Below are 13,985 nucleotides of genomic sequence, written 5' to 3'. Positions count from 1 at the left end.
GACTAAACTCAGAAACTTTATTGTGTGGAAGATACAAAATACACAGGGGTGAGGATGAAGGAAAGGAGGTGTGGATATGGGGCTTGTTTGGGTGTAAATTCAACAGACACCACTACTAACCCTCACCATTGCCTCATGTGAAGTAGACATTATAAACTGCTTCAGTATCACCACTATATTCTTTACAGTGACTGCATTTAAGTGGATATTCAGACATTGTATAGAATAGTATATACTATAGTACATAGTATAGTACAGTATATACTAGTATAGTATATGGTATAGAATAATACACTGAGGTGAACATCCTCATTCTTCTAGAAAAATAGTTGATTTGCATTCATCTACTCCTAATAATTGGCACACAGTAAGAATACACTTTAGGTTAGAAATACTAGATACTGGTAAGAGACATGTATGAAACCACAGCAATAGAACATGATGCCCATACAGGATTAATAACACACAAACCTATATTGCTTATAAGATATTCTCAACAAGCCTGTGTGTCTTTAGACTTGTTCAACTACGGTATAGAAATTCCCAAACTCCAACGCATAGTGACAGGAATATTGTACACAGGAAGTTATGTAAAACCCATCAAACCAATCACAGTTTAGCACCTCTACTTCCAGTTGTGTGACATTGGTTCGAAGATCACTTCTTCATTCTAGTTCTCCCTCGCCTTCCCCTTCTTTCCTGTTCAGAGAGAAGACAAGAGGTCAAGGTAGAATCAGATATGCAGACTATTGACAAATATTCACTGTATTGTTGTTTTCAGCTCAGCTATGTTGCTGCTGCCTGAGTGACCACATTGTGTCAATTATCTCTGTGTCAATTATCTCTGTGTCAATTATCTCTGTGTCACATCCACCCTGTGCTGGATCCTCCTGTCCGGCCTTCTAGCCAGCATCGCCTGGGCCTTAATCATCCAATCCCAGACTGTTTGGACAATCATTACTTGCACCTGGTTATGCCCCCCCCTCATTAGCTGGGTATTTAAGTCCCTCTGTTCTCCCTGTCCTTGTGGATTATTGTATTTGTGTTTTGTTGTGTGTCCTAATGAAGGGTAAGGTTTACGTTGAGTTATGTCTTGTGTGTAATGATTTGTTCATTCCTAGGCTCAAAATAAAACCCCATGACCTGCAACTGCTCCACTTTATTCCTGAATCATTACACGTGGCCATTTTGTAAATTTGCTACTCTGGCTAAATGCAAACCCTACTCCAATTTTCATAAAACAACATTAATTTGACTGATTTTAAACCGGACACCCCTGGATTGAGAGACAAATACTCTTACACCCTCCTCCAATCTATCTCCCCCAAGCCCAGACTTGCCCTCTCACCTTTCGGCTTGGTCTTCTGAGAGCAGGGCTTGGAGACCTGGATGGTGTGCTGGCACTCAGCATGGAAGAGGGCTTTCTTCAGGGCTCCAGCACGAGTCTTAGTGTTAGAGGTCGAGTCACACTCTCCCCAGTTGCCAAACTTATACTTACAGTCAGCTGGACAGAGGAGGAGGGGAGAGCGGAAAGCAAAGGGAATTAGGAAAATGACCAAATCAAACCATCAGAGAGACGCTGCCATTGTCATTCCAAACTGAAGAGAAAATTAAACTGACCAAAGAGTCCAGCAGAGCTAGTCTGTGCTTCACCGATAAAGCATCTCAATATGACATTGCCCACACACACTAAACAAGCCCACCTGGAACAGTGATCAAAGCCTCTCACCTCCAAACTGCTTCTTCCAGTTGCAGGGGACTTTACACTTCAACTTCCTGGTCTGCTCGTCACATTTCCCTTCCCGTACGCCCAGCCCACAGTCTCCGTTATTGGCGACGCAGTTGCCATAGCGCCATTCCGCACAGTCCGAGGCACCCTTGGAACCCTTTCCCTTCTCTGTTGAAACCATGACAACGCATATATAACCAGGTTGGATCGCTACAGATTGGTTACCTCTGGTTACCTCTGGTTACACTAATTGTCCTGTAGAGTGGTTGTTGTCAAGACAGGTGGAGGATGGAGACCTAGCAGGATTATGGTTGTTCTGAGATTTTCATTTTGAATGAACGCCGGCCCTGACAGTGTGACTGACAGTTACAGAAAGTGACTGCAGGACTGAGCACGCTCACCTTTCTTGTTCCTGGCGGCCTCAGAGGAGCCGAGCATCAAGGCTACGAGGAGCAGCATGGCCAGGGAGAACACAGCCCTCATCCTGGAGAACACAGAGGGACAGAGAGGGACAGAGAGGGACAGAGCAGCAGGGAGAGAGGGAGAGGAAGAGAGGGAGAGAGAAACATTTTGTAATGAGGTGCAGGGTCAGAGTTCAGCCTGTTCTCCAGGGGAGCAGCTGGAACCACTGCAGGAACAGTTGCTGTTGATGAGGGGTCAGGGGTCAGGCCAGGAGTGGAACACAGCTGGGTCTAACTAACTTCTAAACAACTGTCTGATCACTGGCTTTGAAAATAAACTTTGTACTATACCAAAATGAATAGCTCAATTTCCAGTCAATAAAATCCTAGATATCTTGAATACCCAGACAGTCTCCTTGACTGATACCTTGTCAGTCACATTAACAGTTTCCTTTACAGTTACGTTGACAGTACTTTGCCTGTTACACAGGCTGAATGTCTGTGTGGATGTTAATGGCCTAGGTGCATGAGGGGTAATGATCAAGAACAAAACTCTTGATTCTTTACAATATTTATAACATGAGACTCTTTGAACGGCTTGACTCTGGGATGAGAGAGAAAGAGACAGAAGAGTCTGAGTGTGTGTGTGTGTGTGTGTGTGAGGGAGCTGAGAGCTGGCATTGATTTCTTGGCATTCTCTCATGACTCAGCCAGTCTAATGACCCTACGAGGAGGACCACAAAACCAACCAATCAGGATCAATAGTAGGTTCTAACCCACCACGGCTCTCCGCTTGCTCGCACTCGCTCTCACAAACACAAAAACACTCATGGTCTCCACGGAAACAACAACCACAGCATCTGACTTCCTGTAACCTCCAGCAACCAGCACTTCTATACTCTTTAGTGGTGAAGCTGCTGGGGTCTGGACATCACTGCAGGCCTCAACCACTTTGTTTGACAAAGGAAAAGGTTTAGTGCACCTGGTGATATATTTGTGTCTTCCAATTGGGAAAATTTGGAAATGTTAAACAGAGCATTGACATACTACCACTGTGTCAGAAGGATTCTGTTCTGTTCTGACAGATCTGTTCAGACTGTTTAGACAGGCGTGAGACGGAGTCCACCTGGACATGAGTGTAGAAACCTGAGCTGGATCTCACTGGGAGAGGAGACACCTTTCTGTTTAACATAGGCTGTAGTGTTTAACACACACACACACATAAACACATACACATACACAAACAGATGCACATACACACACACTCTATCTTTCTGTGTCTATACAACCTGTCTGTTTTTGCCTGGATTAGAGACAGGGTTTCAGGCAGAGGGCTGTTTCCGCCCCAGCAGGCAGCTCCAATGACATTCCTCAGCGCTCGTAAACGTGGAGCTGCTCTCCAGGCAACACTTTGTCTGAGGGGGGGTGGGGGGGGGGGGTGGTCAGGGCAGGCAACACTCAGTCAGATCCCCCCCCCCTCACCCACCGCCTGCCTTTATCCTTCCCCAGTGGAACAGCTTCCAAATACCACAACCCTGTTTACCCCCCTCTTCTATTTTCCTATGTCCTCTTTGCCCTGTTACACTTCAACCCCCTCCTTCTCTCCACCTCTCCTACCACTTCCTTTCCTCTCTCTCCCCCTCCTCCTCCTCGGCTCCACCCCCTCTTCTCCCCGATACAAGGTTTTCAGACAGAGACCTCCTGCTGGGTCTCACATGAATGAATGAATGAATGAATGAATGAATGGATGGATGGATAGATGGATGAAAGGGATGGATGATTGGATAGGCTGGATTTGCTTGGCATGCTGAGCTGAAAGTACTTTAATCGAGAAAACACCAGTGTCTAGGAACAACATTCCGAAAGAATTTGTCCTGAAAAGACTGTGGGATTGGCTCTGGTAGAGTAGAGACCCCATGTCCTCAGACAGACTACCATACGGAGCCACTCTGGCAGAGTCCACATATCCTACTGTACATCAGGCAGATCCTGTTACCCCGTCAGCAGAGTCCTCACGGTCCCCTCACCAATGGGGATGTTTAGAAAGGACACACGCCAACACACACACACACATCCCGTCAACTTTAGGGATAGGTCGTATTCTTAAAAGCCTCTTTTCTTTCTGAACCGGAGACCATCAATACATCTGTCATCCTCAACCCCATCCACCTCTGTATCTTCCTCACCACCCCTTGTCTCTTTCGCTCTCTTCACCCTTCTGTCTCTCCTCGCTCCCTTTCCCCTCTCTTTTTCTCTCTATACCTCTCCATCTTTCTTTCTCTCCCTCTCAAGCCTGAAGACCTCTTAGCCACAAAGCAACATTTCTGATCCTCTGATAGAAGCCAGTGACCGTGAAACAGAACCCCACCCACGACCAACACTGAGGCTTCAGGGCCAGGGTGTGTGTGTGCAAATGTGTGTGGGATCATGTGTGTGTGTGTGCCCTCGCAGATAACAAAGCCAGAGAGTTTCCTGTCCTACTTCTAAGGGCAACTCTGTGGTTCATGTGGTCAACAACATGGCTGATGGGCTGTCTGGTCAGACGTTCACTTCAGTTAGAACTACAAACAGGGATTACAGTCATGGACTACAGACATGGACTCCAATGACCTAAGATCCCATGTGAGAGGAGAGAGCAAGCCCTATCAGTTGAGACGACAGCGGCGGTGAAACAACTTCCAGGTAGCAGGTCACTCAGATCACACTCACAGACACTCGACATTCTCCGAAGAATCGATATTTCCTGTAGCATGTAAGATTCTCAGTAAGATGCTATGGTACTTCAGACCAGTATGGAGGAGTAGGGTGCCACTGTGCTGCTGTAGAGACACAGCTCTGGTTGCAGCCTCAGACTCCTCAGCGGAGCTAAACCACCTGGCTGAATACACAGCTCCTCTTCTCTCCAACTCTTCTATTTTATTCAAAAGCTGGTTCTCTCCGCTCTGATTGTCTGTGCCACTGCCTGAAGGTCCATCTGCCAAACTCACACAAACTCAGAAACCCCCTCCTTCCCTCTCTCTCTCCCCCTCTTCTAACCCACCCCCATCGCTCAAGATCCACCCAGCTCCAAAACCTTCCTCAAAAACAAAACAACAACAGCTACAGCAACATACATTTTCTTCCTCTTCTATCTCTGACAAGAGTCTATCACCTACTGCTATTAACTCTACTGGGGAGATGACAGGAAAGGAGAGGAGAAGAGGTTGGAGGAGAAAAGAATCATTCACGCAAGAACAGAAAAGAAGGACTACTCCCTCTCAGCACACAGACCCGGGTCAAGGGTCAGTTCCTTCAACATTCTCAGGGGGCGGGGCCCATCAGTTGAAGATGTCTGACTGGTCAGCCTAGAGAGGGCCAGGGAGCAAATGTGATTGGTTGCCTGCACTTCTGAACAAGTAATTACCCAACATGCACAGCATTACTCGGCTACACTGACAAACCCTGATAGGAGATAATTAAGGAAAGAACTCTGATACTGGCCACTAACCATCTCACAGTCCCAGACACGGTCATTACTGGCCGGCACTTGGCTGGAGGTCAGACACTCCAGTCAACTAGAACAGTAAGCCTTGCTCTCCTCAGACTGTCTGGCTGGGGTAACACACTTCTACTATCCATGTTCTTAAAGATAGACAAAAAGGGTTTGGAGAAGAGATTAGGGAGTATGGTAATTTATGAAAGGGGGGAGTAGGAGGTAACAATAGTATGGCTATGGTAAATGATGTAAGAGTGAGGTCAATTGTGTAAAATAATTGTATTTAATGTAAGAAACTGCCGGGTGACTCCCAACTGCAGCTTCCTGGAACCTGTCTGTTGCCACCTCCGCACGGCTGACGGTTGACAGGAGGCCAAGACAGAGATCAGGGATCACCAAACTGAGCTCTAACACTGCGCTGCATTTGTGTAGTGTAGTGCAGTGTTTGTGTTGGGACTGAATCACGAGCAGACCAGAATATTCCCCATGCAGGCCTGTATCATAGCAACAGATGCCCATCGTACATTGGTGTGAGATAAGGCCCAATGGACAGCGTCACGACTGGGGATTAGGTGGCCGCTTAACTCGCACACCGGTTCTCTAGGGCACTTACCTACTATTAAGTGACCGAGACCAAGAAAAATCAAGAACTAAATAACATTTTGGAGTAATTAAGAGGGTTAATCTATGAAGACACACCGTTGAAAATAAAGTTGAATGTTGGCTGTTCTATTCAGTGCCTGTCTGCTCAGTGGCACGTACTGCATGTAGTTGACGCTGGATACTTTACGCACATTCTAAAGTACAGAAAAGTTCAGTTTCCATCAACCAAGTGTCTTTTGTTTCCATTGCTGCACACAGCAGGATAAGGGGTTCCGTCAGAATTCATCGAACACATGAATTAGAAAACAACCGATCAACAACAAACGAAAACAAACCCCAATCACGATCAGTGCTGACGCTGAGGATTTACGCACAGCTCTCCCAGAAGGTGATAAACCACGGTGTTTATTTAAAAATAAATTAAATCCAATTTTGGTAGACGATTAGGATTAGTTTTAAATAAAATTATTCAAACATACAATCCACAAATGAATGAAGAAACCTACTTGTTTTTTTTCGCCGGTGTTTCTTGGTGAAAGAGATGGAGGTTGCGTTCTGAACCTCGGGGTTGTGTTTGATTCTGCGCAGCCCCCCAGCCCGCTACTCTTTCTGTCGGCCCCTCCTTTGTCCCGCAAGAACTAGTTTGAGCTGGTCTCATTAGCGACACTTTTAAATCGTACTCCGTGACATCACTCATCCGCGTGTAATTAATTTCCACTAATCATCATGATATATAGTCTGTGTTACCTTTCTCTGATTGTGAAGTGACTGAGACAAATAATTACATTCATAGTTTAAATAAATGCAGCGTGTTTTGCAGGTCATCAGTGAGCCAGTTGGCCTATCATACGTATTAAACTGTAGAGACAGATGGGATAGGTAAGCTACAGGTTCACCCATTGTGTTAATTTTCAAACAGAAGTTTCAGGTGGTTGTATCGGTTTGTATTTCATGCAGGATGCGATTCATCAGCTGGACTATAAATACTGTGTGATTATGTACCTGACTGACTCCTCCTCAAGGGTCGGTTCAAGCAGGATCAATATCTTAAAATCTGACAACCAGGACAACATTCTAGAACATACAGTAGCAGAACCAGGACAACATTCTAGAACATACAGTAGCAGAACACAAGAAGTTGTGATTAAAGTCTGTCTGCCTGCAAGTTCTAGAGAAATACAGAGACTGTGTCACCACAAAAACATTCTGTGGACATAAATATGCATGCACACATGCGCGTGCATACACACACACACACACACACACACACACACACACACACACACACACACACACACACACACAAAACAAACAGGAGTAGAAGTGGAGACCAATACCACTGGGATTTATAATAGCTTCAGTATTGATGACTTACAGAATAGATGTTACAAAGTGGTCTTCTGTCGTGTTTCATGTTCAGCTATTTGCTGATGACTCATTCAGCACATTGTCAGGACAAGCTGTTATCATTGCTGATATCTGAGTTTGGGATAAGCTGAGCGGAGAGCTCTCTCACAAAGACAACATGTACCACAGTGACACAGCAAGGACCAGAAACACCACACATACTAACTAATATGGGCATTGCTGCATAATGCCTCCCAAAACACCCACACACATACAATTAATGATACACAATAGTTACATACACGCACTAGCTGAGAACCAAAGATTATAGTGCCTGCAGGGGTTGAGAAACAAAAGAGTGGGGGGGGGAGGGGGGTGGAGATGGAGAGGGAGAGATGGGGGGGGGGTGGAGATGGAGAGATGAGAGAAATATAGAGAAAAACAACAATCATCAGAAGGAAGATGAAAGTCAACCTCATGTCTGTTTAAGTACCATTATTTATTATTCAGTCCAAGCAGACAATAACGTCAGCAGAGTAGCAAATACACAGGTTGATATCGCCAACATTGCACAGCAGTACAGCACGTACGGACCATATATTTTTTTTATAGTTTTAGAAAACAAGAAGAAATATCAATATTACATATTTCTCAAAAATCAAAAATGCATATTGCACAATCATGGTAATACTCAAAAAGGGGATGTATAGATTAACCTACCCTGAATTGCACAGCAACTCAAAATAAAGCACATATCCTGCAATTATAGTAACACACACTGGTCCTGTCTGTCTGTCAATAGAGCACTTTCTATTTCATAGTCAGATGAAAATCATAAGGAAATAATTATTTGCGAAAATAACTGGATGTAGAATGCTCTGTATGTAGAGAACCTGGAGGATGGACCACAATGAGGAGTCATAGTTCATCTGGAGGTGGAGACACTGGAAGGCTCTATGTCAGGGTTACATCTGTTACAGCAGACCCACAATCTCTCTGTACACTACTCCTCCCTCCACTCCTCCATTCATCACTCCCCCTCTTCCCTGCTCCTCCTTCTCTCTTATTTTATCCCTCTATGTTTCCTATCTAACACACGTTATGGCACCAGAGAAAACAGTAGTAGCAGTACAGTAGTGGTAGACAATATATCAAAACTATCATATAGTCAGGTGTGTCTGTAGGCTGTAGACAGTACATTCTAGAATGCCTTCATATTCTAGAGTGCCAGTGCAGTGCATTCTGTACTGCAAGTATATTCTAGAATTCCAGTACATTGTAGAATGTTAGCTCTGGTTGAAGGCACTGAGCTAAGCAGACTTCGTGAGATGGTGGAGATGTTTTAGTTGATCGTCAAGGCTCTGACACACACTGGGGTCAGAAGTTTCCAAAGTCTCCATGGTGACAGTGACAACATTAACATGAAACAGGCATTTTACTGACTAGGAAAGTCTATACAATTTGACTTGTCCAACCATAGTTGCCCTTTTGACTATGGTTAATTTTAAGCATGTCTAGCTAACTAGTTATACCACTTCAATTAGAGTAGATGTATTCTATACCCAAAAATTATAACATTTACATTTATTCTTTATAACAGTTTAATTCAATGTTCTGTGTGAAATGGACAGTCATAGTTATTTAACAAAGATTACAACTATTAAAAATAAATAGAATCCACAATTTCACAAAAAAAAAGAAAAAAAATCCTTTGTTGTTTAGCTGTGCCTTTAGACAGTCAGCTGAACAAAACTGTGTGTGTTCGTGTGTGTGTGTGTGCGGTGAATGAATGTGCAATAGAGAAAAATCAAACACAAATTAAGTATGAAACATCTCTGGGAAATTATTAGCAAACACAAACATGTTAAGAATAATTATTATATATAAATTATAAACATCAATCAGTTTTAAAAAGTTACGTAATTAGTATAATGTCTAAAATACACTCTACGACAAAAATTAAACAGCCAATAAGAGAAAAAAATCAAGGCAATTGGAACTGCATTGTGAACACACACATACAAACGCACGCACACGCACACACACACACACACACCTCCTATCCCAAAGTACAGTACATTTCTGCATATTTTCATAACAAGACAAGTAGCAGTAGAAGACATCTTGGCAGTGACTCTCCAGGGGTCAAAGGGAACCCTATGGGTCATAGGTCACCAAGGGGTCAGAAAACCAGGTTGATCAGCAAGCAGTCACATTACTGAAGTGAACCTCAGAACACCAAGGTGATTTGTTGGTTGGTTGCTTAGACGACCAAATAGACGACAGATGCAGGACTTGTCATCTGAGACAGAGATCCAGTGATCCAGACAGACAGGCAGGCACACAGGCAGACAGACAGACAGACAGGCAGACAGACAGGCAGACAGGAACAGGCAGGTACACAGACAGAGAGACAGACAGGTACACAGGCAGACAGACAGGCTTGGCAGTGCGTAGACCAGGTCAGCTGTCCGAGTGTCACAGAGAGTGGAGCTTTATCAGTCTGCCACCACAGGGGGTCTTTCTCCCATAGGGGAGGCCTCTGTTCCCTCAGAACCTCCTGGTTGATTGGCTGCTGTCGGTATGGCACAGGGGGCATGGTGTTGGGGTCAGGGGTGACAGGTTGGGGGGAAGGGGGGCTGATGCAGCCACAGGTAGGCTAACAGCTCCAGGGGTCACCGGGCCAGGGGTCACCGGGTCAGACCGCTGTCTCCTGATCCTCTCTCTGGATCATCTGGTAGTGCTGCCTGTTCTCCAGGTAGGCTGCCAGCTCAGAGTCCTGGGCCTTCTCTGCTCGGTGTTTAGGAGTATCACCCTGGGAGGGGGGGACGGGGTCAGTCACACATCCAGTCTCTGCTCTGTTCCAATTGTGGCCAAGCTGGCCCTACGTATATACAGCAACCAGTTTGATTCTCAAATGAGTTTACTGGGCTTAGAAGAGGAGTCCGTTTTAAATCTCTGTGACCTCGTTATCTTTGTTCTAATAAGCATGTAATTACTGCCATACAAACAGCAGGGTGACAGTTTGGGAATAGACAACCTTCAATATTCCGAAAAAAGAAACTTCAACATCAGCATAAACAGACAAACAACACACACACACTAATTGCAGTCAGTCTGAGAAATGCAGTAACACATTATCTGACGGTTTGTTCTTTTATTTGTCTGTTTTCAGGTAGATCAAATGCCAGAATGTTCTGAGTGCTAATCACTCGCTGGTCTGTATTTACCTAGACCTGACTCTTACAACTGTCTAATCACTACACTGGCCTAATCACAGTGTAGTGAATCCACTGGGATCTACTATACTGTACAATCCAGCCTCACGGATAGAGAACAACGCCAGCTGTCTTTACAGTACAGAGAGGATGGAGAGAGGAGGAAGAGAGTGAGCCAGGGAGGGAGAGAGGCTAAAGTGAGAGAGCACGACACCCAGATACAAAGACAGAATGCAGCAGAGGTGTGATGGATTATGTTCTCAAGGCCAGATGGATGGTGAGAGAGAGTGATAGACGGATTGGAAAGGTGGAGGGGAGAGACGGAGAGAGGAAGAGTGGAGAGGGGGAGCCAAGGAACGAGGGAGAAACGTTGGACAGGAGGGGAGAAGGAAGAAGTGGAGGCTGAGCAGCATCTCAAGGCCAGAAGTGATGAATCAGGATTGCTCCTCCTGAACATTACACTTCTCCCTGATAGAGAACATTTATCATCCCTGGAGAGACAGAGCTGACAGACAGGGAGGGTGAAAACACTCCTCTCCTCTTCTGTCTTTCCCTTCTCCTCTCCTCTATTCTTCTCTCTTTCCTGTTCTCCTCTCCCCTCTTCTTATCTTCCCTCCCCTCCTTCCTTCTCTCCATTGCTCCATTCTACTTTTCTCCTCTCCTCATTCCTTCTCGCTTCTGTTCCTCTCTCCTCTAACCAGCACCTCCTCCAGGGTAATGTCTGCCCCAGGGGAGAGAGATGGGGAGCTAGTGAGCTACGATTGGGGATGGATGGAGAGATAGAGAGCTGCCGTCACCTGATGTTCTGTCTCCATAAGTTACCAGAAAGAGAACAAGAGGCCGAAAGATAAACACGGAGAGGGGGATGAGATGGATGAAGGGATAGAGAGATGTAGTCGCCTGAAAGTATGTCTTCGTGAGGAAAGAAGGACAGAGAGAGAAAGGAGAAAAAGACTGCGGAAGGTTAAGAGAGGGGATGAATGGAGGGGCATTAGAAAGGGATGGAGGGAGACGTGAAGGGAGGTGGTCACCTGCAGGTCTGTCTTCATGAGAGAAGCTCCAGCCTCCACCAGGAAGTGACAGATGGTCCTCTGACCCAGAGAGGCAGCCCGGTGGAGCACAGTCTCCCCGCTGGGGAAACACAGGGAAAGACATGTGAATCTTTTGTCACTAATTCCCTGAGGTTAACATTTTGCTCCTCCAAGGAAAGAGGCTGCAGGTGTGGTGAGTGGAGACAGTGGCTTACTGTTCTTTCTCTGCCATGTCCAGGATATCTGAAGGGACTGGAGGAGATGGAGAGATAACATAGTCAACAACACACTAAAGCTCCAAGGTTACGACACACGCTTTCTCTACAGTCCTTCATACACAGAACCATAAAAGACTTGACCAGTTTACTCAGTCAATAGAACCACTGCACTCTGCCCAGCCCAGAGTAATTGGCAACAAAGCCAATATGCTGCCTATAATCTCCCTCTCCTCCCTCTCCCTCTCCCTCTCCCTCTCCCTCTCCCTCTCCCTCTCCCTCTCCTCTCCTCTCCCTCTCCCTCTCCCTCTCCCTCTCCCTCTCCTCTCCCTCTCCCTCTCCCTCTCCCTCTCCTCTCCTCTCCCTCTCCCTCTCCCTCCCCCTCCCCCTCCCCCTCCCCCTCTCCCTCCCCCTCCCCCTCCCCCTCCCCCTCCCCTCCCCCTCCCCCTCCCCCTCCCCCTCCCCCTCCCCCTCCCCCTCCCCCTCCCCCTCCCCCTCCCCCTCCCCCTCCCTCTCCCTCTCCCTCTCCCTCTCTCACACACACCTATACACACACCTATACACACACACACCTATACACACAATTAGAACAAACAGAAAGACAAGGACTTTGGAAAAACCCAATCTACCAATAAAAGTCCTTCTAACTGCCCTATGTATTGCAGTAATAACATTTAAGATGGTTGTGAAGGAGCACATTGTGACATTTTTCCAGTGTTTGGGTGATGTGGTGGTACCGTGGTCTAACAGATATCTGACGGTGTCCTTGCTGCCTGTGGAGACGGCGTGATGCAGTAGGGTGCAACCTGATTGGTCCTGGACAGAGAGGTCCGCCCCCCCGCTGGTGCAACTCTCGCAGCTGCAGGGGAGGTAAGGAGGGGGGGAGGAGGAGGAGAAGAAGGGGAAGAGTTAGCTTGCTGTATCACACAGCATCATAGCGCCACAGAAGATGACAATGACTGCACTGCAAAGAGGTATTTGTTCAAAAAGAGAACATAAACAGAGGGAGTCAGGTGGCTGAGCGGTTAGAGAATCGGGCTAGTAATCAGAAGGTCGCTAGTTCGATTCCCGGCCATGTAAATGACGTTGTGTCCTTGGGCAAGGCACTTCACCCTACTTGCCTCGGGGGGAATGTCCCTGTACTTATTGTAAGTCGCTCTGGATAAGAGCATCTGCTAAATGACTAAATGTAAATAATCATTGAGCATTTACTCACCTTTTGATGGTCCTTTTTCTTCACACATTCTAACACCATCTCTGGAGACACTGAAAGAGAGAGAGAGACAGAGAGAGAGAGAGAGAGAGAGAGAGAGAGAGAGAGAGAGAGAGAGAGAGAGAGAGAGGAGAGAGAGATAGAGAAGGAGAGAGAGGAGAGAGAGATAGAGAAGGAGAGAGAAAGAGAAAGAGAGGAGAGAGAGAGAGAGAGAGAGAGAGAGAGAGAGAGAGAGAGAAGGAGAGAGAGAGAAGGAGAGAGAAAGAGACAGATAGAATGAGAAATGAGATAATGAGAGACGGAGGGAGATGACTCATGTGTTTCATGGACAGCCATATTGATAATGAGCCACCCTCTGGAGGAAGCACAGTAAGGGTTCCTGCATGGGACATTTGTTAGATGGTTGTTGTCATGCTGCTCATCATAACTGGGTCCGTCCTGGGAAATCACTCTGCAGCTCAGTGACAGCTACCCCAGACCCACTCTGACGCTCTAATGAAGACAGTTAATCACATAAGTGTGAGTATGAGCCATGTGTGTGTGTGTTTATGAGGGAGGGTGTGTGTGTGTACTAGGTCTGTGAGTATAGCGTAAGCTCCTGTCTGACCTTTGAAGATGATTATTTGCTCCCCCTGGTCTGTCCATCTGTCTCCATAGTGACCCCCACCAAAACCTTCTTAAACCTCCTTAGCTCAAACAATATACAAACACCTCAAAAAATCTTTTATTATAGAACTACTGTTACAACTTCCC

General features: G+C 46.1%; 2 protein-coding genes across 2 annotated transcripts in view; both read right to left on the bottom strand.

The window, feature by feature from the left end:
• Positions 1-3: 3 nt before the first annotated feature.
• Positions 4-6,920, bottom strand: mdka (midkine a). Its single transcript, XM_062472134.1, has 5 exons — positions 6,715-6,920; positions 2,131-2,213; positions 1,730-1,897; positions 1,349-1,504; positions 4-699 (listed from the first exon to the last, which is right to left on the bottom strand). Exons 1-5 carry the CDS (start codon positions 6,903-6,905, stop codon positions 671-673), a joined length of 627 nt encoding a protein of 208 aa, XP_062328118.1. The 5' UTR covers positions 6,906-6,920; the 3' UTR covers positions 4-670.
• A 1,115-nt stretch (positions 6,921-8,035) lies between these two features.
• The window catches only part of LOC134028525 (diacylglycerol kinase zeta-like), a 35,298-nt gene continuing 29,348 nt past the window's right edge, over positions 8,036-13,985 (bottom strand). Inside the window, 6 exon segments of the mRNA XM_062472135.1 lie at positions 8,036-10,370; positions 11,805-11,904; positions 12,020-12,056; positions 12,757-12,850; positions 12,852-12,878; positions 13,236-13,276. Coding sequence (XP_062328119.1) covers positions 10,254-10,370; positions 11,805-11,904; positions 12,020-12,056; positions 12,757-12,850; positions 12,852-12,878; positions 13,236-13,276 — 416 coding nt within the window. The 3' untranslated portion in view covers positions 8,036-10,253.

This window comes from Osmerus eperlanus, chromosome 10, assembly GCF_963692335.1.
Source record: "Osmerus eperlanus chromosome 10, fOsmEpe2.1, whole genome shotgun sequence".
Taxonomy (NCBI): Eukaryota; Metazoa; Chordata; class Actinopteri; order Osmeriformes; family Osmeridae; genus Osmerus; species Osmerus eperlanus.
Note: the sequence above shows the minus strand (reverse complement) of the source record. Positions and strands in the feature narration are given on the sequence as shown.

Excerpts from the sequence above, each read along its gene's own strand:
- mdka (XM_062472134.1), bottom strand. The coding sequence starts at position 6,905 with ATGAGTGATGTCACGGAGTACGATTTAAAAGTGTCGCTAATGAGACCA. Across the intron at positions 1,898-2,130 it reads GGCCGCCAGGAACAAGAAAG|AGAAGGGAAAGGGTTCCAAG; the intron begins GTGAGCGTGCTC and ends TGGTTTCAACAG. Across the intron at positions 1,505-1,729 it reads CTGGAAGAAGCAGTTTGGAG|CTGACTGTAAGTATAAGTTT; the intron begins GTGAGAGGCTTT and ends TCCTCTGTCCAG.